General features: G+C 47.5%; 1 protein-coding gene across 1 annotated transcript; it reads left to right on the forward strand.

The window, feature by feature from the left end:
• The first annotated feature begins 6,219 nt into the window (after positions 1–6,219).
• Positions 6,220–26,162, forward strand: LOC144123031 (monocarboxylate transporter 12-like). The gene is made up of 5 exons (XM_077655957.1): positions 6,220–6,427; positions 15,381–15,524; positions 24,031–24,269; positions 24,672–25,266; positions 26,008–26,162. Exons 1-5 carry the CDS (start codon positions 6,220–6,222, stop codon positions 26,160–26,162), a joined length of 1,341 nt encoding a protein of 446 aa, XP_077512083.1.
• Positions 26,163–26,258: the final 96 nt, after the last annotated feature.

The raw sequence follows: 26,258 nt of genomic DNA on the forward strand, positions 1-26,258 counted from the left end.
GTCGCATGCGCGGTTAACCGTACACTGATGATGTCGCCAATCGTTCCGCCTGTGTAGCATAGTATACGCAAGAAAACATAAATCCAACCACTGTCCTGAAGGCCAGAGTCCTCTTCGAATTCAAAAGGAGCCTTCCAACCCACCTTCACTTACAGTCGCTCATCAATTTACACAGAACGGACGACCCGCGTTGCAGGCCCAGCTAGAGAGATTGCCACATTGCGGCGTTGACAGTGCTGGAGTAGCGTGGTTCCATAGGAGGTTACAGCGTATGAGTTACGAGTTGGCGAGAGCGCTGCACACGGCCGACTCTGAGAAGTGCTGCCCATGTCTCTGTAAAAATTCTGTGTATTTTCATTTGTTTGAAAGTTTACTAACAACTTCCAATTTGCAAAAAAAAGAAATAAGCATACGTACTTATACTTGTGCGAGGCGGCTGCCGGCACTTCGAGAGATTGATATTTTTGGTATGCGAATCATATTTCTCGAAACTTGTTGCAGTTACTTGGTACGTTTTAACCGCACAGTTGTTGCGGTCATGCGGGTTGTATCCGTCGGCGTTGGTGCTGGGAGGCCCATCCCGGGCCCAGCGTCGCTCACGCGATCATGAGCCGTGACTTCACCACGAACATGCAGCCCTCCCGGCGTCACCAGCAACGCTCACGTGGACAGCGTTGGTGACGTGACCTTGCGCACTGACATCACCGCAAGCAGGCAGCCCTCCGCGTGCGCTTCCCACACGCAGATCGCGCAACTACTCCGCACTTCTGACTGGTTTAGGTTGCCTCAGCAGCTTCTAGAGTCTGTTCCGGAAAAAGGTGTCTGTCCTACATAGAGAAGATGAGAAAAACAATGAACGGAGCATCGGCACTGCAAAAGGGCACCAGACTGACGTTCCACATTTCTTTTTATTTTCAATGACGAATCGACTACAACCTTTATTATGGAGTTCTAGCGCTGTCAGAAAACCGTATGGCCAATACTGCAACATGTTGGCGTTGACCCAGCTGCCAGGCTTGCCTGGCCGTTACTGTAGCTAACGTACTTAACCCAGCTACCGTAGCTAACGTAAGACGGCACTAAACGTAAGACGGCGCTAAAGCTCTCTATTGGATGCAGTAAACGACCGTCTTTGGTTGCTGCGTCAGGCAGTTTGGATGGCTCATCAAATGCTGTTTCTTCATCATGGTTTATGGTTTGTGGTTTATGGGGGTTTAACGTCCCAAAGCGACTCAGGCTATGAGAGACGCCTTAGTTAAAGGCTCCGGGAATTTCGACCACCTGGGGTTCTTTAACGTGCACTGACATCACACAGTAAACGGGCCTCTAGAATTTCGCCTCCATCCAAAATCGACCGCTGCGGCTGGGATCGAACCCGAGTCTTTCGGGCCAGCAGCCGAGCGCCATAACCACTCAGCCACCGCGGCGGCTGTTTCTTCATCATGTTCTCCAGTCACGCACTAGCGTAACAACACGCCTTACGATGCTGCGCCGAGTACAAATCAATGATAGTGATAATCAATCACTAGTGACAATCACCTCACTCAACGGACGGCAGAACACCAAGCATAAGTTATGTCCACCTGTTTGAAATTGTTATTTTAGCTGGCACCGGAGCTGCAGCGCAGGTGACTATTTTTCCTGTGAAGTCACACTGTCATCATTGAGAAATGCTAACAGCTATTCAAGGATATGTGTTTGAGACTGCTTTTAGGTGTACTTCAGATGAGACACATTATGCACTAAAGCCAGCTACTTGTTTTTTTTTATTATGTTTTGGCATCTTGGACCCTCCTCGGCACCAAATTTCGAGTTCTGCTCTGATCATATTTCTGAAAGTTGTAATATTGCGTACTTCGACTAACAATTATTACATCAATTATGTCCATTCTATGCGTCGTTTTAGTTATTACGTGCATTTTGTATGATTATTGCGTTGAATGTAATGATTGGTCTAATTTCTTCTATTTTTCAGCGTTATTTTTAATGTCATATATTACACATAAAATCTGTCTGCCTTTGTCATACATTTATATTAATTATGCGCATAAACAATGTCTGGTCATTTGTCTTAAATATACATTGTGTTGTATTCTTGAACACTAAATGTTTTCTGTCATTGTGGATTGCTTCTCTTTTTTGCACACTTAAGCTTTAAGAAGCAGTAGATTGCTGCCCCACATTTTTAAATGTTGTTTAAGAACATAACATCAGGCGCGTGCTTTGGATATTAAAATATAAAACTTCTCATCTGGCTACGCTCCAAGCTTTTCGATCATATAGGACTCAGTAGACAAGGTCCAAGTCTTGGCTAGGATCACAGTCAGAACGCTTGATGTAGTCTGCGCAGTCGTTTTAAAATTGGACATGCCAGTGGTTCCAGGATGTGCAGTCAACGTATGAGCGGTAGCCTCAGCTTTTTCCGCGAGCCTTTCTTCTTTGCCGCGCGTGGTACGCAAAACTCTGAAGGGGTCATGACATGGTCGTTCTTTATATTGTAGTTTTGCGTAACTAATACAAGTAACTAATACAAGAGCTTATGATTAAATTTGCGAAATTTGGCTCCCCTGGACGCGCTGTATATTCCAAAAAATTCGATCAAAATTGAGACCGGGAGACTCCTCCCACCGGCATCGACCGCCATATTGAATGCTATCGTGACGTCACTAGGACATGCACGGAGCTACGTCGTCTGCTCTCGTTGCTGCAATGTGCGCAGCGAGGTCCCATTCCCCCCTGTACTTTCGCGGGCAATCGAAGTAGCAGTCGTCCCCTATATATGTGTGACCGGTGCTGCAAAAGCGATAATAACAGTAACGCAGTTTTCCTTCGGTATAGGTAGGGTTCGGTCACACGTGTAGGCCGATGCGACGGCGATCGAGGTCGGTGGGCTAGTCGGTACGCAAATGCCGTCGCTGACGCACTGGTCTCTCACGCTATACCGACGACGCCAGCACGATCAACGACCGCGTATTTTATTAATGTTAAGAGTCAGCTCAGTGGAAACCAGAAGAGCGTGCTAGGGGACTAATATGACATCGTATAAACTTAAGAATTTTAAAACTTATTCGACCTCATGCTAGCGTCGGCGACATACGCGATGTGCGTGCACCAGCGAAGATGTGCTTTCAATCAGTGACAGTGAATAGAACCGATCGGCGAAGCAAGCGACACGGGCAGAAAACGCCGCACGACGGTGCCGCTCGTCGCTCGCCGCCGTCGCCTGGGCTTGTGCGGCCGAGCGAAAGCTTCACACCCGGTGAGGCGAGGGCCGGAAGAACTGCGCTTGTGTACAATATCCGTATCGAAAAAAAGCGAAACGAGCTACTACATATCCTATCTTCACACTTTCTTACTAATCAGTGAGGATACTGTAGAAGCTTGGGCAAGTTGGTGTGACATGGTTTTTTCAGCAGCGCAGGGGTCAAAGGAAGTGACAAGTGCACAGACACGGCGCTGTCTCTGCACTTTCACGTCCTTTGTCCCCTGCGCTGTTGAAAAAAACCAAATCAGTGAGGAGCTTTTGCCATATTCTTGAATTTCGGTCGATGGTGGACCGCCGGCCACTTTCGTGACGAGGCCTAGCGAGTACGCAGGATTAGTGAGTGCGACTTCGGCGATTGTGGAGAGCGAATTCGCATGTTTTAGCGCCTGCAAATAGCAGTCGAGCGTAGTTTTGTCTACAGCGCCCTCAAAGCGACGACTGCCTACATCGCAGGACGCGAGTACAATAAGGGGGAAGTGCCGATATGTGACCCGGTCTGCATAGCATGTGCAGAAGGCAGCCTGCAGCAGCCGTCGGCGTCGACTGTGGACAGCAAGTTTGGTTGTTTTAATTAATTCAAGTAATGTCCGAACGTATTTTTAGCCAAAATGATCTAAAATAAATTTTGGTGACATAAGAGAAAGCAGACACAATTAGCGGGAAGCGGGTACGCGAAGCGTTTCCCAAGCAGGCGAGATAGCATCATCGGCGCTTATTGCAGTGTTATCATGGTGTGTAAAAGAGTAAAACTGCAATTTGTGAGCAAAAGTACGTAATATTTAGGATAAGCAGAACCCACCTTGCGTTTTATGCCACGCCAACGAGCAGTACTGTTTGCGCGCAGCCATGTAAACAACCTCCGCGTGGAGCCGCAGTTGCAATCGTCGCACTTTTGGGGCACAATGCGCACGCACAGCAAAATGCTAAATGCGCTACTATTATTTTGAAGGACTCATATAGACGGCGGCGACTATTCATCCGTGCAGGCAGTGAAACCATCCGAGTCACGTAGGGTTTTTCAAGCGGCTTGGTTCCTGCAAAAGGGTTCTCGAAGGTAATGTATGTTCGTCTTACAAACGAGTACATGCAGCGGGGAAGTCGTCCCACTCGGCACTTTTCTCGGCTCCTTTCGTGCCTCAAGGTTACTGTAGTGCCACCTTCTGCTAATTTGAGTGTAATTATCGAGCCGATGAATAGCGCACAAGAACTTTGTAGCTAGCTACAAAACGCCGCGGCTTTCACTGCGCACGTCGGGGAAGGCATGCACGGTACGTGCCGCTTTTCACATACGGGAGCACTTGACTGCTCAAAAGAGACCACACTCATAACATACGAACAGCATGCTTCTAAGCGTAAGTAATAAATCAGGAGTCCATCGATTTTTGGTTCCTCAACAATCGGAAAACGGGCGCCAGGAGCAAGTCCGCCTTCCCAAGGATCACTCAGCTCGCGTACAAATTTGAAGGCTTCCTAAAAGAGAACACGGAAAATGTATTTCGCTAAGCTAAAAGAAAAAAACTTTTCGAGCAACCGCTGTCTACGGTGTGGATGCAAACACCTCAATGGCTCGCGGCAGACGACGCGGGCATGCTCTCGTGACGTCAGCGATCAGAGGTTGCCAAATCAGCTAGCAGTTCGCCGAAGAAATGAAAAAAAAAATCGTTTTAAAATTATTTACCGCACAGAATAAACTGAAAATTTGGGGAATTGTAATTTATCCTGTTGGGAATTAAAACCAATAAGCAGGGCATGCGTAAAAAAAGGCTGTCATGGCCCCTTTAAGTCCGCAAGTGCGACGTTTCTATTTTCCCTTGCTCACAAAATACTGCTTAAGGTAATGCCAACTGAATTTCCCTATCATCGCAGTACCCCGAGCGGAAGAAAAAAGCAGGCTTCAAGCGCTTTGTCCAAAGCAGTGTATCGTGCACGCGCTCTATTCAGCGCAAGAAAAAACAAAACGTGTGAGTACGAGGCGAGAAGGCCGGCGCAGCGTTTGCATCCGCATACGAACGCGCCAGCCATTATAAAATACGCGATTAAAAGCAAAGCATTGTCTTATCCAGAAATGAACCCATATTACACGCGCCAAAATTTTCCGAAAAGGCGAAAAATACTTAAGATATAAAGGTATTGACGCGCTAATCAACCGCGAACATGACTTACGAAGAAGTGGTATTACTTGCTATGGACATACACACGACTTCATTGCTGGCAGGCTGCCACTCGTCCCGATCGATTTTTACCAGCCAGGGCAGTCGTGGTTTGCCTTCTCTCGAAAGACGAGACATTATTCAGCCATCTAGCCAGCAGTTTCGTGCACAAGGGCCAAACAACACACAGGTATTTTTCCCCCCCCAAAAAAAACGCTCCCGACGCGTCTCTCCGAACCCGCACCGGTGAAGTGCGGGGAGCGCAATTGCCGTCGCCACTCGGAAGGCGGCGTTGACCCGTTACAGAATGACTCCACTCTGCCAGGGGGCGCGCGCATCAAGGTGCCTACAGGGCACCTAGACTGGCTGAACAACGAATGAAGTTGGCCGGCTTGGCAAAAGCAAAATAAAAGAGGTGTCATGGGGGCAGCGGACGTCAGGATGATGCCCCGGACCGCAAAAGCACAAATCGAAAAAGCCCTGAACAGTTGCTCTGATCAAACGCATTAGAGAGAAAACGTAACCGTAGTAATATTATTTTACTTATAACAAATGACTGAAGGGATACTTTGCCTCACAGGACCATTTGAAGGGCCAGCAATTGGTCTTTGGTGAACTTGAATAAGCGATCACCGGAAATAAGATTGCGCACTTTGTTCCCGTGAGATTCGAATACTATCCCTTTGCAATTACTGAAAAAAATCATCCAGATAATCTTCTAGTGGTTCTTTATTAGAAGATGTCATTACAGTGGTTCCTTCTAATTAGAAGTTCTGTACTTCTAAACGCTATCTTTTGCCCAGTATGGTGAAGGGAGCCGCGGAGCGCAGTAGCATCGTTTTTGACAGCTGCTGGACCCTGCCTCCGTTGTCGGCCCTGTCGGCTATGCTCACTTCTCTAATAATTAAAAATGGGGCTCTTATCTACGTAGCCATCATAGACGAGTTTGGTGTAAGCCATGAAAGCGCCAACTGGCCCCCGACTGTGCACGTACTGATGGCGCATCTGGCTGGTAAGTCTTTGTTGCATGCTTTGCGATTGCGGTTGCATGCCGCGGTGAGCACAGCGAGGTATTCTCCATTAGTGCTCCAGGCTTTCTTCATTCTAAATGACATGTGCTAACTTACCGACCTTTTTAGACGCCCGCCTGAACGTATGGTTTATTAATGAGAATTTATACAAAAAGTTACGAAAGCCCACTGAGATAAAATAATGCCGCTGGAAACCAGTAACCAAGTGGAGTATTTGATCATCGGAACTTTGAGGTTCAGTAGACAAGGATGTCTGGCTTTTCTGTCCTCTATCTTGAGACTTGCAGCGCAAAAAAAAAATCTGTACAGCAGAAGAATACAGAAATGAAGCGCCATGTGTGTGTATCGTCTCCGTGATGATTCATTAATTAGCACCTCTACCATCTCCCTCCAACAAACAAGACCTTTTTGGGCACCGCATACTGCCTCACTGGATGCTGGGTCACTATTACGCAGGGCGATGGACAGGAAGGAATCATTAAGAATGTCGAGGACTGAGATTTAATAGAGTAAAAAGCGTCTGGCATAGCTCATAAACGGAAAGTAGAAGTGCGCTCATGAAGCACACGAGCACAACGCTTGGATCTCACCAGCCCATGCACAGCCTTGCAGCCAGCCATCCAAGCGGTACGCAACACTACACCGTGGATGGCTCCATAGCAGTAGCGAGAACAATTTATATTTTCAGTGCGAAAGATGTTTTTGGCAACTACTTTCGTTTTGAAATGGTTGCTAGGCGGTGTGCGTTTCAATCCGCATCTACTTCATCCGCGGGTGATAGGGAAGCTTAGCTTGCTTTAAGCTACCACGTGCGTGAAACACCTCAGAATATTTTGCGTTATGCCCAGGATTTTTGAAACCACAGGCTGTCAAATATTTGCTCTCAGCACAGACTTCCTACTTGCTGGCACGTTCCTCAGTAACTACTATGCGTAAAAACGATAACTGTGAGGAAATCATATAAGAATTAATGTGAATCTTCATGCGTCAGCGACACGAAAGCGCTGGTAGATATCACTTGCAAATGATGTAAACTCGCTTCTTCATAGAGGAGATGCTAATTTTACATAGTTTACTTCATAGAAAATATCGAACAAGCCAAACATAGTTCCATATCGGCAAATCGTTTATATTCGTGGATCCTATTCTCTACAGAAAGGGTATCGCAATTCATTGAAGCAGAATTGTTTTCATATACCATGGCGTTTCAGAGAAGCCCACAACTAATTTTTAAAAGTGGATTTTTTAAGTAGAGAGGCTATTTCACGTACAGTAATGCCTGTGTTGACCGACGTCAAAAAACAGGCGAATCATGTTAAATAGCAAAGTGATTGACTAAGCTCTAATGAGAGATAGAAAGTAACTTAAAGAAAAGTAAGGTGGAGACGTAGGCCAGCGATGAGGTGACCCTGGCCTGCTACTCCACACTGCGGAAGAGAGAAAGGGAAAGTAAAAAGAAAGTGAGGGTGCGAATGGAGACGGATGATGTCATAATACAATGAAGTACTTGGAGTGGTCTGGGTTAGGGAAGACTATGCGCACACACTGGGGGGCACTCATCTCGCGAGACGACATGCTGCACATCGAGCGCAAGTCTTCTCATTCAGCGTATGTCTTGCACGCACGCACACACACGCGCCGCGCACACGCACACTCGCAAACGTTTGCAGGGAAAGGCTCTGCACACTCTCTCACATCCTGGAACAAACGGGTGTGCGCTCACATCACGCGCTGTTGCTGGAAAAGCTGAAAGTACACCGACCCATGTCTCGGCAAACACGCGTATGCACATGTTTGGTCCGCACTGTACACTCTGCAGACGAGCACAGCACCGCACACGCAAGTGTCACAGACGGGAATCTAGGTCTATTTCACTTACAAACCTGAGAACAGCCTTCATCGCACACCAGCCTCAGTCATGTTCGCCCTGTCTCCTAGAGTAGTTTCCTCAGAGAGGGGCGACTGTCCAACTGTCTGAAAGTTTTTCCAAGGCTCTCCTCGCAAGAGTGTATTGCGAGCACTTGCAACTAATACGATGGATTGTCTCTGGATGACTATAGTTCAATCAGTTCGGCCCTTGCTTCGACTCCAATCTTGTGTAGGTAGCTTTTAGTGTAGGCTACTCCAAGCCGCAACCGATGGAGCAAAATTCCTTGACGTCGCATAAGATTTGATCGTTCCATGGCATGGCAGCCTGCATTGAATGAGCCAGTAAGGCTGCTGCGTCACTCCTTGAGAATGAGACCTGGGTTTGTAGCCGGCCGTTATTAGTAGCCATAATAGTTTTTAGAATTTCGAAAATGTGATTGTTGTCTTTGTCATTATTACCCGTTGACACTATTAATTAAAAAATAGTAGGGCTAAGCTTGTCGGCTTAGCGCATGATTCAGCAAAAGTCTGGAATTAGCGGCGTTTCTGGCAAGTAAGTTCGGTCTGGCGCATGCATGCAACCAGGACGGTGGCGCTGGCACAAGCATATTTAGACATTTTATGCACGCGATAAGCCAACCTGAAGTACAAATTGTTACTTGGATTTACTTTTCTCTATCGCGCACGGTTAGCTACTTGGCTTTAGCCCCTCTGTTTCGAACTCGTTTGGCCACTAGGCTTCGACGATTTATCAGCCAGCACCACCGCTAGCGCCAGGGCTTTGAGGAAAGGAAATGACGCAGAAACCTGATGGTTTATGGTTCATAGGGACTTAAAGTCCCAAAGCGATTTAGGCTTTGAGGGACGCCGTAGTGAAGAACTCTGGAAATTTCTACCGCCTGGGGTTCTTTAACGTGCACTCACTCGCACAGTACATGGGCCTCTATAATTTCGCCTCCATCGAAATTCGAACGCCGCGGCCGGAATCGAACCCACGCCTTTCGTGTCAGCAGCCGAGCTCCATAACCACTGAGCCACCACAGCGGCTAACGCAGAAACTAATATCTCAGTATACACCTTAACCGCGGCCGCAGCTGGCGTGACGAGAAGGATATAGAGAAAAGGGAAAACGTAGAACAGCGGCGAGGGGGGAGGGGGGGGGGGGGGGGCGGCGGCGGTAGGAGTAAAGAACAAAGAGAAAAAGAGGTGCCGTGGCTTTACGGAGCTCTGGTTGAGCCCTCCACCACGGCTTCTCTTTGCCCCTTCCTTCTCTTATTCTCTCATTCCCCCTTTTACCTCTCGGTGTTGTTCTGCGTTTTTGAAAGCTTCATGGCTGACTCCGACTGACGCTCTCAGCACTGCAATCGCATAAGTTGTACTCGGTGTGTCTCGTTATCATAAGTGACATTAAAATTATGAGCGGTTGCCAAAGCTAACTTCCGAGATAACGTGAGGGGACACTTAAAATAAAAGGCAAACAAAATATTTTGAAACATGTTTAAGCAACCCCTCGCCTATGTAGAGGACCCTAGAGGAAAGCTCCGAGGCTTTGAAAGCCGGCTCTCTATGAAAGGTGCATGAAAATCATGGTGTTGGCTTGTTTGGCAACATAACACCATTGGGCTCCGACCGGCGCGGTGTCTCATTGGTTAGCGCACTTAGCTACTGGGCGGGAGTACCCGGGTTGGAACCTGGCCGCGGAGGTCGCGTCTTGATGGAGGCGAAAGGCACCAGTGTGCTTTCACTCTTTCCATGCGACGGGAGAATGTGAACGGCGGGAGTGAGTCAGAGCAGCTGACTAGTTTTACGGCGCAATAACTGTCTAGCTTGTCGGTGGCACCTCAACGAGTTACGTGCGTTACGTAACGTGTTACGGCTGCCGTTGTAACCCTGAATGGCTTGTACTAAGCAAGTACAGCTTTCGCTGAAAAATAAAAAGTTCTTCAACCAAGAGTCGAAGAGCACTCATTTCCTCTCACTAGATGGCGCCATAGTGCGTGCGTACTCACAAGCGACGCTGCAGCACGGCAAACTGAACGTCGCGTAGTTGCACTGTTTACAGCGTTTACAGCCAACGTGGTTAGCCTCCCTGATGGACTTAAAATGCTGCTATGCCAGGTGTTACCTGAAAAATAGCATTTATTTATTTATAATACCTTACAGGCCCCTATTTGGAGTACTGAGTAAAGAAGGCGGGTGGGGGGCAACAGTATAAGTGCACAAACTAGAAAAAATGTGGCCGACCAATGAAACCCAAATAACAGCTCACAATGATTACAAAAGTATAGTTTATAACATCAAACCATAACGCAAGAAATATAATTGAAAGTATAGCGCATGTACGTAAGCGGATAAAAAAGTGCACAAAATAATCAGCGTTATGTCTGAACGGATTCACTCCGCACATTTGATAAATGATGTCGGCGTCAGAAGTAATCGAACAACTTGTCTCGAAATGTGTCGCGGTTGGCTGTGGAAAAGGTAAGGTCGGCAACATGATTCCAATGTGATATGGTCCATGAAAGTGCAGATAAATTGAAGGCCGGAGTAGTACCACAGGTGCGAGGAGAACTGAGTTGATTATATAACTGCCGAGCTGTGCGTGAGGGGGAGCGCTGAATGGAAGAGAAAATGGGGCAGTGTTCTAAAGATATCTATGAAGTAAGCAAAGAACTGAGGTTAAACATCGCAGACCTAATGATTCAAGGGATACGTCACGTTTAATTTGTGTTATGCTTGCGTGATTGTCACACTTTCTTGATGTGAATCGTGCCGCACGATTCTGAATGCCTTCAATTATGTTAATTAGTAAAGTTCATGAAGGCTCCAGACAGATCACGCGATTTCGAGTTAGGGGCGGACGAAACTTAGGCCAATTTGAGGATGTTCTATAAGATTTGTAGCCTATCGTTAGTTATAGCCTTGGCACAGCTTTTAGAATTTAGAAAACGCGAGTACTCTTGGCGCTATCGCTCGAAAAAAAATGTGGCTCTTTTGACTACTTGCATGTTGCACTAGTTACATTGTGCCAAATACATGCGCTTTCGAAAAGCATGCAGTCAAAGCAACCTTTCCAGTCTAAGTGACTAATCTAAAAAGCCGATTTTTTCGAGCAACAGCACCAAGGATAATCGCGTTTTCTAAATTCTAAAAACTGATATGTCTATTACTAACGACTGACTGCAAATATCTAATTGCAACTAGGCGCCTAATGCTACTAGTTAGAAAGTTAATTAATAAAAATTAGTTAACCAGCTTACTTATCAAGACGATTCACCGGTTTTCTAGTGTCCGCCAACACTGGTAATGCTATGCTGAAAAAAAAACATACCTTAACCTCAAAAACCTATTTTTGAGAATTACTTAACATCTTCCATGAAACACCTGCTATAGCGCGCTTGTTTGTACACTGCCACTTGGGTCTTAAAGCGTAGATTACCACAACTACCCTGGACAGCTGGCACAAAGTCAAGAATAAAGTATAATTCGTACCAACGCGGCTAAACTCTTGACCTCTTGAGCAATTGTTTGCATTTACGGCATGACCAGCAGCCGCCTCATTCTCTTTCAACATGTCGTAACGCAGCGCTTATACTGAAGTTTATTCTGCTTCCTTTCCTTTCTACTCAGGTTTCCGTGAAAGGGTAAGCGTCCTTATCGAAGGTTTCCATTAGGCGAATTATATGCCCCGACCCTTTTTCTTTCCTTGGTCTAATGGGCATTCTATTCAAAATGGTTTAAAAGGTGAATTATACCCCTGCCACACGGCAAATCTAATGTCATTCCCATCGAATGACATTTGTTCGACTTAATGTCATTTATTCTGCGTGCTGCTACACGGCCAAAAGTAATGCCATTTGCAAATGATTGCGATTGCGATGGAGAAAAAGTGCAGCATAAAAACATTTCGATCTACGCTTCAATATGTTTAGAAAAGTATTGTTTTGCGAATGGAAACCGATTTCAAAATTTTAATCCTCATTTCAATAACGCGTTGATCACTGCTATCCACCAGGAGTCCAAGCCAAGCCAAAGTTCAGCCAGCGGCGGCAGACACTTTGATTAGAGCGTAAGTCTCCGACTCTGTCCACTGAGCTCGGTTTTTTGCCCCGCCCTCGGCCATCGCGGATCCAGCAAGAATAAATAACAAACAACTCCGAGCGCACAACTACCGCAGCAATTGACACAGCCAGCACTCCGGACTCCGGCAACACAACGCACGCGCCTGCCCCGCTGGCTCATGGGCTGGCTACGGCTGGCTTTGGGCCACGCTACACAAAAAAGCCAAAAACATGCCTGCTCGACCATTCCGGTTGGCTGGTAGCGAGAGTGACAGTTTTATTTTTTTCTGGTGCTATTCGGTATTATTATATAAATGAATGAACGACCACAGAATTATACGGGCGTTGAAATATTATAATGCTTGTGTCGCGTTTGAAATTTATGTTCGGTGCATATTCTCACCAAGTCTCTGGTGTCGAGGGAACACATTAGCTCGGAGTTTGCTGGCGAATGAGTTCCCCAAACTCATTCGATACCGAATGTCGTTTTCATCGAATGTCATTATATTTTCTCGTGTGGCAGCAAACTAATGTCGTTTTGAACGAATGTCATTCGATGGAAATGACATTAAATTTGCCGTGTGGCAGGGGTATTAGCTTTGCGCAGTTGAAATTTGAATGTTGTGAGCAATAGAAGCTGTTTTGTTAAGAGACGAAGCAGCCGTCTGCTTATGAGTGACATTTAAGCAAGTGGTTAAAAAGGAAAGTGTTTAGCTTAGTTCTCTTCTTTTCGTGCATCCCCGAGGGTATTATGATGTCAGATTTTAGGGACAGACTCCACCTCCGCTCTACTTGTGCTCGTTGCTCATTGGCTGAATTAAATGACATCACATTACAAGGTGACATCACTTTCGCACCATATGGTCTATTTTGAAAGTTCGTCTTTTTTGCTGCTGTTAGTTTTGTAAGCGATCCCCACTGTGGTTATTATCGGAAAGGTGCTCTTACTGTGTATAAGAGGTATCCGAAGCATTGCACTTTATTATTTCTGATTTTCCCAACACGTATACAGGGCAAAATGCACACACATACATCCTTTTTTTTCAAAAATTCTTATAAAAACATTGTGTTTTAGTGATTTCGAAGTGGCTTTCACATACGTAAACATGATGAACACAAGTGGCGTCTTTCGTGCACAAGCTTAGCCTTACTGTACATCATTTTTCTCTTAATGACCATATATTTAAACATCTCAAGAGCTTTTGATAATGTACTTCCAGCCAAAAAAGTTAGCACTAAATCGCCAAGCAGCCGCCTTGTAATGGTATCAGCTGGTGAAGTATGCACGTTCCCGCAAACCTCCACACATTTAAGGCAAAAAGCTTGCGCGACTGCGTCGAAATGAAATGTTCACGCACAACCTCTTCCTATTAACTTTTGAGGGTCGATAGCATATTAGAGGTCATAACTCTCAAATTGCACCAACTTATCTCAATCCCAAAATCCTGATGTGGGTCGAGATTTTGCTCACTACCCGTTCAAAGTTAGTTGTATTAACGACAGATACTCGAAGCCGAGCCAGGCTCAGGCTAAGTAATTCAGGGCTTCACACTTCCTCATCCTCCCTGTCATTTCCATCAGCGACCTACTTTAAAGCATTTCGTCTGTGATGTCGTTAATGAATATGTGATTTTTACGAAACTTATCTGGAACCATGGTGTGTTTTTTCTGCATGGAGAATTGGTGGTCGATAGAAAATGAATGTTAACAATAATTAATTCATGCGTTTGTAATGAACTAGCATCTAACTACCTGTATACTCCCTGAGTTACGTGCAATTAAATAACGGTCATGTTAAAGTGCGTTGGTTTTAAAATTACCTCTTATCCTCTTTGGAACGGTCACATTGTGCATTTATCTAGTGACGCCAACTGTATCTTAGGCTCCTAGCAACGTGACTTTTTAAACTCCTTTTTTATTTATATATTACTTTATTAGCCGGATACTAAGCAAACTGAAATATGACGCGGAAATTTGGTATCCACGGCACGTAATCCAAAACACAGTTTTTCAAATAGTTGGCAGCCATTCTACTAACCATAAAATACTCTTTCTAACTACAAAATAACCACGAGTGTAAGTTTGAAACATGAGTTCAGGGACACTTATGTGCTGTACCTCAATCCAAATGCGGTCGCTGTGGCTAGCATAAAAGGCACGAAATTATGTCTAGTAGCCAAAGCTTATAGCAACTCAGTCAACTTTCTTGACTGGTGAGCAACACTAATATCAATTCTGTCTTTATTAAGAAAGTTTTCAATTCGGCAAAAAAATGCCAGCCTTCTAGTAGGGTAGACAAGGGATACATGACGGAAGCCACATACAGATACATGACATACAAATACATGACATACAGATACAAGACACATGCAGAAACATACATACATACATACATACATACATACATACATACATACATACATACATACATACATACATACATACATACATACATACATACATACATACATACATACATACATACATACATACATACATACATACGTACGTACGTACGTACGTACCTACGTACTTACTTACTTACTTACATACATACATACATACATGCATGCATGCATGCATACGTACATACATACATACATACATACATACATACATACATACATACATACATACATACATACATACATACATACATACATACATACATACATACATACATACATACATACATACATACATACATACATACATACATACATACATACATACATACATACATACATACATACATACATACATACATACATGACGGAAGCCAACAGTCACCAAACAAGGGAACACAGGGAATGGCTTTCTTAATTTGAGGCTTTCATCAATAGGATAGTCATTGAAAAATAAGTGCCTAATCGGCTGCTGCACTGGGATGTATAGGCCTGAACCGCGTGAAGTAAAAATATTCAAGACGCCGGTGTCTTGAGAAAAGGATTATACATTCCTGCCCACTTGTTCGAGCGTTATTCTTGTTGTCACTTTTTTGCAGGACTCGTTGTCAGCCTACTTCAAAAGAAGCTGTGCACCAACCACATTGCTCTGGCGGGGAGTGTACTGTACTTTATTGCTGTTGTCGCCTCAGCCGTCGCACCCGACATTATTTGGATGGCAGTCACGCTTGGCGTCTTTGTAGGTTAGACAATACTCTATGTTGAAATATATATTGAGCGCCTGTTTTGAAGTCAATTAGCCGGAGCTCGTTTATTACTAGAATAGTGATCATGGATCACCGCACATAGTCAATTGGACTAGCTTCCCTAATGCGACCAGTCAAACAACGTATTCGGCCCATCAGTGCAAGAAGGCGCTCTCAGGAGCGAATACTGCTTGCGGAGCACGGGGAACAGGCCCGAGGACGAAGAAAGGGATCAGACGTCTCACTCAATCATAGCACCGCAATAGCGACACGCAGGGATAGTAGGTCAGCCCAACTGGATTCTGGTCATCCCACCTCCTGTATAGCATAATAGTCGCCACAATTCGAAGCGTCTCACTGTTTTAATTTCGGCTCCAACACATGGAGCACATTTTTCGGATAGCGTGGGCTCTTTCACACACTAAAATTAATGCAAGCCTTACGACACATCAAAATTTGGCAGCAAACCAATACGGACAAAGCCAGAGACCACATTAGACGTGATTATTGCCTCGTAGGACGGCACTATTAGAGTACTCTGGCAGTGTGTCATTCGAGACACTAACATATATATTGGTTATAGCTCCTTGGCCTCTCAGCACAAATAAATCATTAATCAGCGCCTCGCCTGGTCCCGAAGGAAATGCGTCAGTTGCGTGGTCATTTGCAGTCGTTGCATTTATATAAGGCGCAGGCTTATGAAATGGCGCATAGTTTCCAACTCCTACATGAAATTTAACTCAAAGCACTAAGGTACCAGTTCTTGCTGCGAATGCGGAGAGATTGTGTAGTTTCCTCGCCCGGAGTATTAGTTTTGTTTCAAGAGAGGAAAACAAAGTTTTTCGAGAAGGTTCAACGCCTAATGAAAACATAGTGTAGATAAATATAAAAAGCTCTTGAAGGAGCAGAATTAGTATTAAGTGCGTGCGCTGCTTTTGTTGTCTCATCCTGTTCGCTTCAAAATTTTATAAAGATAAAGAAGTGGCAGAGTGTGTTCGTATAGTGGCCAAGCAGCTGAAGCTGTGTAAACTCCGTGGCCTGCACCAACCATTGCTCAGGCGCTGGCAGTAATGAGGGCGCACTTGAAGTACAATATGAACGCCGCCAGTGTAACCAGTTTAGTTTTGGACGTGCAGCTCAAGCAGCACCTCTTTAATTTACCTGCTAGGCCTCCATCTCGAGGATTCGTCTGCACTAAACAGGGAGAGAGAAAGAGAAGAAGGCAGCGACTATTGAATGTACTACAAACATTTCGAGGTACTTATGACACTTCTGCTGCTATTTTCGTGCTCTGCTCTAGCCCTAGAACGTCGGAAAAGTTTCGTCGCAGTGTCTACGGCTACCAACGCTCTAACTGAAGAGTGTTCAAAAAGAAATCACTCCCTGCTTTGAACCTTTGCTCCTGGTGACGTGAAGGAGCAGGACATTTGTACTTGACTCTGTATAGTTCGTGACCTCATTCCACTCATGACTGAGTTGGCACTGAAGCGGCTATTTGATCTCTTTCTTCTTTTGGCCCAAAACGATGGGATCCTTATCGCTAGCATCTCCGAAAACGCACGTTATGTGACCTATTACTCCATAGTGTTGCATTTGGGTTGCAAGCCCCAAGGGTAGCGTTGGCCTGGCGGCCTGGGGCAAAGCTGGAAACATCCGAAGGTCCCGGCAAAGGATGAGTCGACTGGCAACAGAACAACTTGTTTATTCTGGCATCGCAAAAGAGCAGCCGGTCAGGGCGACCACGTTACTCGAAGGAAGGAATCGAAGGCTCTCTCGGCCTCCGGGGCAGCGGCGTTTTTATACCCTCGGAGTCGAGGGCAAGAGGGAACGGCTTGGGAAGAGGCGTCCGATACGGCGACGCTTGAACATGTCCAGACGTGACGGGCGCGTCCGCCAGGCCGGCGCCGGTCAGACCTCCTCGCCTCCCAGTTGGGGAGCTCCTCTCCCCGGCTGCCGCGCTTTGTCAAGCGTGGGCAAAACATGCACACACACACACACACGCACGCACGACGACACGTGGCACTGAAACCTGCCTGGACACGCTTGGCGGGAGGCGTTGCGGCCGCGATGAACGAAGCCGCGCCGTCCGTTGCATCCGCGCCGGCTATACCGCGCGTTGTAGGCGAGACGTAACAGACCGCCCCGCCGGGAGAAGGAGATCCCGATGGTCAGGGGACTGCATCCGCTGTCCAGAGGGATGTCGCTCGATGATGCTCGTAATCGAAACCGATCGTCCCTCGACGTTGCTTGAGCGCAGCGCACAGAGAAGGCCTCGTTCTCGGGTTCAGGATCACATAGGACACTGCAAAGTCACTTCGGGAGAGTTGCCATTTTTGTGCTCGTTCCCAGCAAGCGTTAGAACTACGCCGAAACGCAACCGCTCAGTCAGCAAGCACGAGACAACCCTCACTAAGCTCTGCCAGGCTCTTTCCCCTTTTATACTACTGCCTAGTTCCATACAGTAGTCAAGCAGCACTCAGAACGCGTCCACAAATTGGAAAATTGCACAAGAAAGCACATAATCACTTTGAAACACTAAACAAAAGCAATATGTTAAAAATCCTGCCTCAGGAAGAAAACATCAGTAACCAACAACTTTGAGGCGGATTCCCACGTTAGGGGCTTCGACTTAAGCCATCGGCGTTACCGTTGAGACTCCCCTTTTTGTAACGCACCTCAAAGGAATATTGTTGCAAAGCGAGGCTCCAGCGCAGGAGGCGGCCATTTTTGGGAGATATGGTCTGCAGCCATTGGAGAGGGCAGTGATCCGTCTTAATGATAAACCTCGAGCCGGCTAGGTAGCATGACAATTTCTGAACGGCCCACACGAGACACGCACACTCTTTCTCGGTGGCGCTGTACGCCTGCTCACGACAGGTCAGCTTACGACTAGCATACAGGACGGGGTGTTCCACTTCTCCATTGTCCCTTTGGCACAGTACAACGCCCATGCCTCGCTCACTAGCATCGCACTGAACAACGAACCCTTTTGTGTAGTCTGGCGATCGTAGCACAGGCTGGCTTGTTAGGGCGCTCTTTAGGGCGCTAAAAGCTCTTTCCTTTGTCTCGCTCCAGACGACTGTTTGGGGCTCTGTTTTTCTTAGAGCATCCGTCAGGGGAGCCGCGATATCGGAGTACCTGGGGATGTACCTCTGATAGTAGCCGGCGACACCTAAGAACGACCGAATATCGGTCTTCGTGCGCGGTTGCGGGAAGTCTCGCACAGCGGCCACCTTTATTTCAGAGGGGCGGCGACGACCCTGTCCAATCACGTGACCGAGGTAGACAACCTCGGCCTGTGCTAATTGGCACTTGGGAGCCTTGACTGTCAAGCCCGCTTCGCGCAGGCGGGTTAGCACTGCCCGCAAGTGTGCCATATGCTCAGACCAGGAGGCGGAGAATATCGCTACGTCGTCTAAATACGGTAAAGCGAATTCTTCCTGTCCCCGCAACACTTTGTCCATGAGGCTTGAAAAGCAGTATGGCGCGTTCTTCAAACCAAAACTCAAAACTTTAGGACGGAATGTTCCCATTGGTGAAATGAACGCCGCATACCTACTAGCCCCTTCTGTAAGTGGAACCTGCCAATAACCCCTGACAAGATCTAGGGTGGAAATAAACTGAGCGCTACTAACTTTCTCAAGGCGCTCCTCGATGTTAGGGATAGGATAAATTTGATCCTTAGTAATGGAATTAAGCCTGCGGTAGTCGACGCAAGGACGAGGTTCCTTGCCCGGTACCTCAACTAAAATCAAAGGGGAGGTATAATCACTCTCACCCGCCTCAATAACACCGAGCTGTAGCATTTTCTTTACCTCAGCCTCCATAATATCGCGCTGGCGGGGTGACACCCGGTACGCCTTGGATCGTACTGGCTCTGGGGAGGTAAGTTCTATATCATGAGTAAGGACAGAAGTCCTACCAGGCCTCTCAGAGAACTGACTTTGAAACTCTTGTAAGAGTTGGTGTAGTTCGGTTCTCTGCTCAGCTGACAGCGGTGCTTTAATGATTAAGTCACTAATGACCTGATCAGTGTCTTCCCTGTTCGTCACTGAGCCTAGTCCCGGAAGCTCGACCGGAAGCTCTTCGGGAAAGTTTACCATCATACACACCACTGCTTCCCGTTGTCTATAGGGTTTGAGCAGATTACAGTGGTAAACTTGCTGTGCTTTCCGCTTTCCTGGCAGACTCACCACGTAGTTAACATCCGACAGTTTTTGAACAATCCGTGCTGGGCCCTCCCACTGCACGTCGAGTTTGTTTTTTAGCGATGTGCGCAATACCATTACCTCATCGCCCACCTCAAAACGACGGGCCCTGGCTGTCCGATCATAATAAACCTTGGCCCTCTGCTGGGCCTTTGACATTGCTTCACTTGACAACTCCTGTGCCCTTCTTAAGCGTTCGAGGAGACTAAGCACGTATTCGACCACGACTGGGTCGTCGCCCCTGCCTTCCCACGAGTCTCGAAGCATGCGAAGCGGAGACCGCAGCGAGCGACCGTACACCAGCTCAGCTGGCGAAAACCCCGTAGCCGCATGCGGCGCGGTCCTTAATGCAAACATCACCCCAGGCAGACACAGCTCCCAATCACTTTGTTGCTCAAAACACAATGCTCTCAACACGCGCTTCATGACGGAGTGGAGCTTCTCAACGGAATTCGACTGTGGGTGGTACACTGAGCTGTGTAACAGCTTTACCCCACACCTTTCGAGAAAGGCTGTCGTCAAAGCGCTAGTGAACACTGTGCCCTGATCTGACTGGATTTCCGCAGGAAAACCAACTGGCGCAAATATGGACAGTAGTGCATTGACTATCTCAACTGAGCTGAGTTCTTTAAGCGGCACTGCTTCAGGGAACTTTGTCGCTGGGCAGATCACAGTTAAAATGTGTCTGTACCCCGTGGCTGTTACCGGCAGAGGTCCCACTGTATCAATAACGAGCCGTCTAAAAGGCTCCGTAATGATAGGCACCAACTTCAACGGCGCCCTCGATTTGTCCCCTGGTTTGCCAACCCGCTGACAGGTATCACATGTCCTCACAAAGGTTTCTACGTCACGAAAACACCCTGGCCAATAGTACTCTTGCAAGAGACGGTCCTTAGTCTTCTTAACTCCTAGGTGTCCGGACCACGAACCGCCATGCGACAAGCGCAACAGATCCTGACGGTAGCACTGAGGCACGATCAGCTGATCGAATTCGACTCCCCTGCGGTCTAGATACTTCCGGTACAAGACCCCACCTCTTTCCACAAAACGAACATTTTTCTTGGCGATACCTTCCTTGACATTGCAGCGCATGTTTTCTAGGCTGCCATCCTTTTTTTGCTCTGCTATCAAAGCCGACCGGCTGACTTTTAGCAACCTATTAAGTCCATCGGACGTAGGCGCGATGAGCAAATCTGCAGATAGCTCTTCTAACTTTCCCGTGTCGGGCGTTTCCTCTCCAGTACCTGGAGCCTTAAGCGCTACAGGCTCAATTTTATTCAGTTCGGACGTGCTCTGAATATCAGCTTGCTGCGCCTCCGACCCTTTCTCATTGTTCGACAACGTCGGCCCCGCAACTACCGCCTTTGCAGCGAGCTCCCGAACTCTCGATCTGGTTAAGGCCTGAACGCTAGCCTCACCAAACAAAAGACCCTTCTCGCGCAGGAGGTGATCGGACCGGTTCGAAAATAGGTACGGGTACTGGGGGGGCAGCATAGATGACACTGCGGCCTCCGTCTCAATTGCTCCGAAAGGTCCTTCAATAACCACTTTTGCTACGGGCAGACACACGCTGTGAGCTTCCACGGCTTGCTTGATCCATGCGCACTCGCCCGTGAACATATCGGGTTCTACGTAAGAGGGGTGAACTACATCCATTGTAGCTGCGGAATCACGAAGCACTCGGCACTCTTTCCCGTTCACGAGGAAGTCTCGCATGTAAGGCTCGAGAAGCTTCATGTTCTCGTCAGTGCTACATAATGACAAACACACGACTTCTCTTTTTGTTTCTGGACACTGCGCCGAAAAGTGACCCGGCTTCTGGCACGTATAACACACGCGCGCTTGCCTCGCCTCGAACCGCTTTCTGCGTTCGGCTTCGGCTGCCGCCGTCTCCTTACGTTCGGTCGGACTGCTTTCACTCGCATCCGCACTACGCGTGTCCCCCCTTGCTCTCATGGGTGTGAACTTCGGCCTCTCAGACTTGGAGCCAAATTCACCCTTTTGACCGTCCTTAGCTCCGCGAGCCCGACGCGTCACAAACTCCTCGGCTAGCTCGGCGGCTTTAGCCACTGTACTAACGTCTGGCCTATCCAAGACCCAGTACCGCACGTTCTCAGGTAACCGACTATAAAACTGTTCCAGCCCGAAACACTGCAGAATTTTCTCGTGGTCACCAAACGCTTTCTCTTCTTTGAGCCACTCCTGCATGTTTGACATAAGCCTGTAGGCAAACTCTGTATATGACTCATTTCTGCCTTTTTCATTTTCCCGAAACTTCCGACGGAACGCCTCCGCTGACAGCCTGTACTTTTTTAGCAGACTCGATTTCACTTGGTCGAAATCCTCTGCCTCCTCTCTCTTCAAGCGAGCGACTACGTCGGCCGCCTCGCCGGGTAACAAAGTGAGCAAGCGCTGTGGCCACGTTTCCCGAGAGAACCCCTGCTTCTCGCACGTTCGCTCAAAGTTAACCAGGAACAAACCAATGTCCTTTCCAAGCTTAAACGGCCGCATCAGGTCAGTCATTTTGAACGATACCCGTTCTCCTGCACCGTGTGCCTGACTTCCATTACGAGCGCGTTCCATCTCTACCTCGAGACGCTTCATTTCCAAAGCGTGTTGACGGTCGCGCTCTTCTTTATCTTTTTGTTCTTTACGTTCGCGCTCGTCTTTCTCTTTTTGCTCTTTACGTTCGCGCTCGTCTTTCTCTTTTTCTTTTTGTTCCCTCTCCTCAATGGTCTCAAGGCATTCCGACAGCTCGTCATCATCAGCCTCCAACTCAAGAATAGCCCTTAGCAGTTCTGGTTTTCTGAGTTTGTCTGAGACATCCAGACCCAACTCTCTTGCAAGCTCCAGCAATTTCGGTTTGCGCAACGACTTCAAATCCATGGCTGCTCCGAATGCTGCTTTCTCTACTGCCTACTATTGTCTTGCCGCAAACTAACCCGGCAGCAACGACAACCACAATTACCAGCTCTGTTTCTGACACTAACAAAAGCCTGGCAAAACTCAGAAGAAGAAAGTCCCGCACTCACCAAACCTTGCAGCCAAGAATTCAGCGCAGTCGTTCCGCTGCAGGCAACCAGTCATCACACAGGGCTCGTTGCACTGCTCCCGGATGGTCGTTGTGCTGCTCAGCATACAGTTGACCGCATATCTTCGCTGCTGGCCTCCGTTGTCGGGATCTCACCGCTGGCAACCAGTTGTTGCATTTGGGTTGCAAGCCCCAAGGGTAGCGTTGGCCTGGCGGCCTGGGGCAAAGCTGGAAACATCCGAAGGTCCCGGCAAAGGATGAGTCGACTGGCAACAGAACAACTTGTTTATTCTGGCATCGCAAAAGAGCAGCCGGTCAGGGCGACCACGTTACTCGAAGGAAGGAATCGAAGGCTCTCTCGGCCTCCGGGGCAGCGGCGTTTTTATACCCTCGGAGTCGAGGGCAAGAGGGAACGGCTTGGGAAGAGGCGTCCGATACGGCGACGCTTGAACATGTCCAGACGTGACGGGCGCGTCCGCCAGGCCGGCGCCGGTCAGACCTCCTCGCCTCCCAGTTGGGGAGCTCCTCTCCCCGGCTGCCGCGCTTTGTCAAGCGTGGGCAAAACATGCACACACACACACACGCACGCACGACGACACGTGGCACTGAAACCTGCCTGGACACGCTTGGCGGGAGGCGTTGCGGCCGCGATGAACGAAGCCGCGCCGTCCGTTGCATCCGCGCCGGCTATACCGCGCGTTGTAGGCGAGACGTAACAATAGTAAGCAGAGTACTGAAGTTAAAAGTGAACGAAAAAATGAGTGCTCATCGTATTCTATTCAACTCTATAGGATTTTTTGCAAAAATTCTTAGTCTGTTTTCGCTAACCTCTCTGTCCTTCTCTCCTCCAAAGAGCAGGCAGGCAAGCACTCTTTTCTCTAGATAAAAACAATGCGGTAAAAGAAGCTTCTAAGCCCTTGCAATTATAACCAAACACCTGATTTTTTTCGATTAGATTGCGAGTATTAGAGTGAACAATTAGACTGTAGTCACGCCAAGCTGGCCAGAGGGAGCATTTTTTTTACAACCCTAACATCTACATTCATAAGATGGGCAATATATTCATTAGGCTTGTTTCGACTGAAATATGGGCGCGAAAATATACCAAAAAGTTCTTACTTCAATTTTAAAGACACGCGTCAGATATCAGGCAACTAAGCGAACTTCGGTGAGCAAAGAGTTTACGGCGTTTAAAGCTTTCAAACAGAGGTTTATCTTAAATTCGAAGGTATTCTATTTCGCATCCCCTTTCTCTTCCTTGTAGGGTTAGGATATGGAATCATCATGCTATCGCTGTCGATAGACGCCGCTTTATACTTCGACAAGTACAGGGGTACTGCAAGCGGTGTCAAGTACACCGGCATGACTTTGGCCCCACTAGTCTTTCCTCTGGCTCTGTCAGCGCTCATACAAGGGTATGGCCTGCATGGCACGCTGCTTATAGTGTCTGCTGTTGCATTCAATACCTTACCCGTCGCTATGCTCATGAGCAAACCACGGCCAGTAATCGTGTGCAGCTGGCTTGGGTGCAGCCATGCCCCAAGCAGCAGCTTTCGTAAAACAATTGAAACAGAAGGCAACAAGCCTGAGGAGAAAGCTGGATACAACGAAATCGCTAAGTCAAACTCTCAAAGAAAGTGCTCAGAAGAAATTTCGCAAGTGTGTGTATTGGAAGATTGCACCAGCGATGGTGCTTATCATCTTTCTCCCATAGAAGACCGAAGTGTAGCCGAGGAGGTTAGAACAAAAGAGCGCTCATTTTTGTTCCATACACCTGGCGTTGTCAAGGCGGGTTCAGAACAAAACAAAGACTGTTCTGCTCCGACAGCGTTGCAGCAGGAGGGCATTGTTTTCGGTATAGTTGGAGACGCTACTACGAGCGCTATTCATGGCACTGCGTCACAGTCTGAAGAAGACTCGGACAAGAATGACCTGAAAAGTGGCGCACTTGGGCAGAACTACGTTGCCGCCAAACTGGCACGAGGGCAAGGTGTTCTGGTAACAGGGTCATCGGACGTCAAAGAGTCGAGCGGCGACATCAGTAATTTCTTCCGAAATCCCTTTCTTTATTTTTTTGTGGCCACATTCACAATCAGCGAGTACACTGTCAACACTTTCGAAATGACCGTGTTGGACTACGCCCTAGAGAAAGGTACGCCAAGGAACGAGGCCGAACCAATCATCACATACGTAGCTGCGGCTGAGATATTCGGGCCGCTGACGGTGCCATTCCTGTGGGACAGGGCAACTCTAGCCCTCTGCACGCTCGTGGCTCTGTGCCTGACGGTTACTGCCACGTCCTTGGCGGCCATGCCGCATACCAGCAGTTTCGCATACGTCGGCATGTCTGCTGTGACAACGGGACTTTCATGTGGCTGTGTGGTGACACTGAAGCCGGTGCTGCTGAGCGATCATTTTGGCGTGCACATGCTGTCTCTGTGCTGGGGTATGTCTGGCATCGCCATGCTGCCACTTTCCTTCGGAGGACCGCTTTTATTAGGTGAGTTTTCTGCTGCGTTTTCATCTGAACCCACTGCAGCAGATTCAAACTGTAGAGCTGGCTCCACAAGAATTAGAATGAAACTAATAGTGGGAAGGCAACTAAAAAGAGAAAGCAAGCGTAGCAGGGGCCGGCAGAATGTTTGGTGGGCGGATGAGATTAAGAGGTTCGCAGGCATAAGGTGGGCGTAGCTGGCAAAGGACAGGGCTAATTGGAGAGACATGGGAGAGGTCTTTACCCTCTTTAGTGGGTGTAGTCCGGCTGATGACGATGAGCATAAATAATGGGACTTTTTTGGTGCGGCGCCAACTACCGTTATATTAATGCAGGTTTTTACTTAATTTTGGTTTTTGCTTTAATCGCTCATTTATCCTTGTTCAAAATGAGGACGAGAAAACTGATTTCTTAGTTCATAGTTTTTCTTTGATGGTTATGACAACCAGCGAGCGGCATGACCACCGAGCAACCTTGTGTTAGGCCTGCACATAGCTTTCTGATTGTGGCGTCAGAGTTTATTCACCTGGATAGAAAAGAAGGTCTTATCACAGTTGATGCCATGATCTAGAAACCAGAACATCAATACCTTGGCGTGTAGCACAATATCAACAACAGCATTTAAAGCTTTTTGACACAGAATTTCATTAGTCGCAAGAAAAACTCATTAAATGTTGCTCCTTTGAATTAAAATCTTAACGCAATTTTGGGCTGTTAAGTCATTGCAAATTATATTTTTACACCCAGGTGTCTTCCGCGATACCATGGGATCATACGACAATTTGTACCGCATGCTCCCTGGTCTCTGCATCATCTTCGCTGGAACGCTGTTCGCTTTCGCCTTCTATGAGAGGCGAACCCGCAGAAGACGCGAGGAAGTCCAAAACCTGCACTGCCATTAAGGACACAGCCTTTGCCGGTACGTTGGTCAGTGCAGAGACAGCAGGGACAAGATTTACAAGTCTTCCCATCTTTAATTGGCTGGAGGCTGCATTTCA

This window comes from Amblyomma americanum, chromosome 1 (genome assembly GCF_052857255.1).
Source record: "Amblyomma americanum isolate KBUSLIRL-KWMA chromosome 1, ASM5285725v1, whole genome shotgun sequence".
NCBI classification, from domain to species: domain Eukaryota; kingdom Metazoa; phylum Arthropoda; class Arachnida; order Ixodida; family Ixodidae; genus Amblyomma; species Amblyomma americanum.

Excerpts from the sequence above, each read along its gene's own strand:
- LOC144123031 (XM_077655957.1), top strand. The coding sequence starts at position 6,220 with ATGGTGAAGGGAGCCGCGGAGCGCAGTAGCATCGTTTTTGACAGCTGC. Across the intron at positions 6,428-15,380 it reads ACTGATGGCGCATCTGGCTG|GACTCGTTGTCAGCCTACTT; the intron begins GTAAGTCTTTGT and ends ACTTTTTTGCAG. Across the intron at positions 25,267-26,007 it reads CGGAGGACCGCTTTTATTAG|GTGTCTTCCGCGATACCATG; the intron begins GTGAGTTTTCTG and ends TTTTACACCCAG.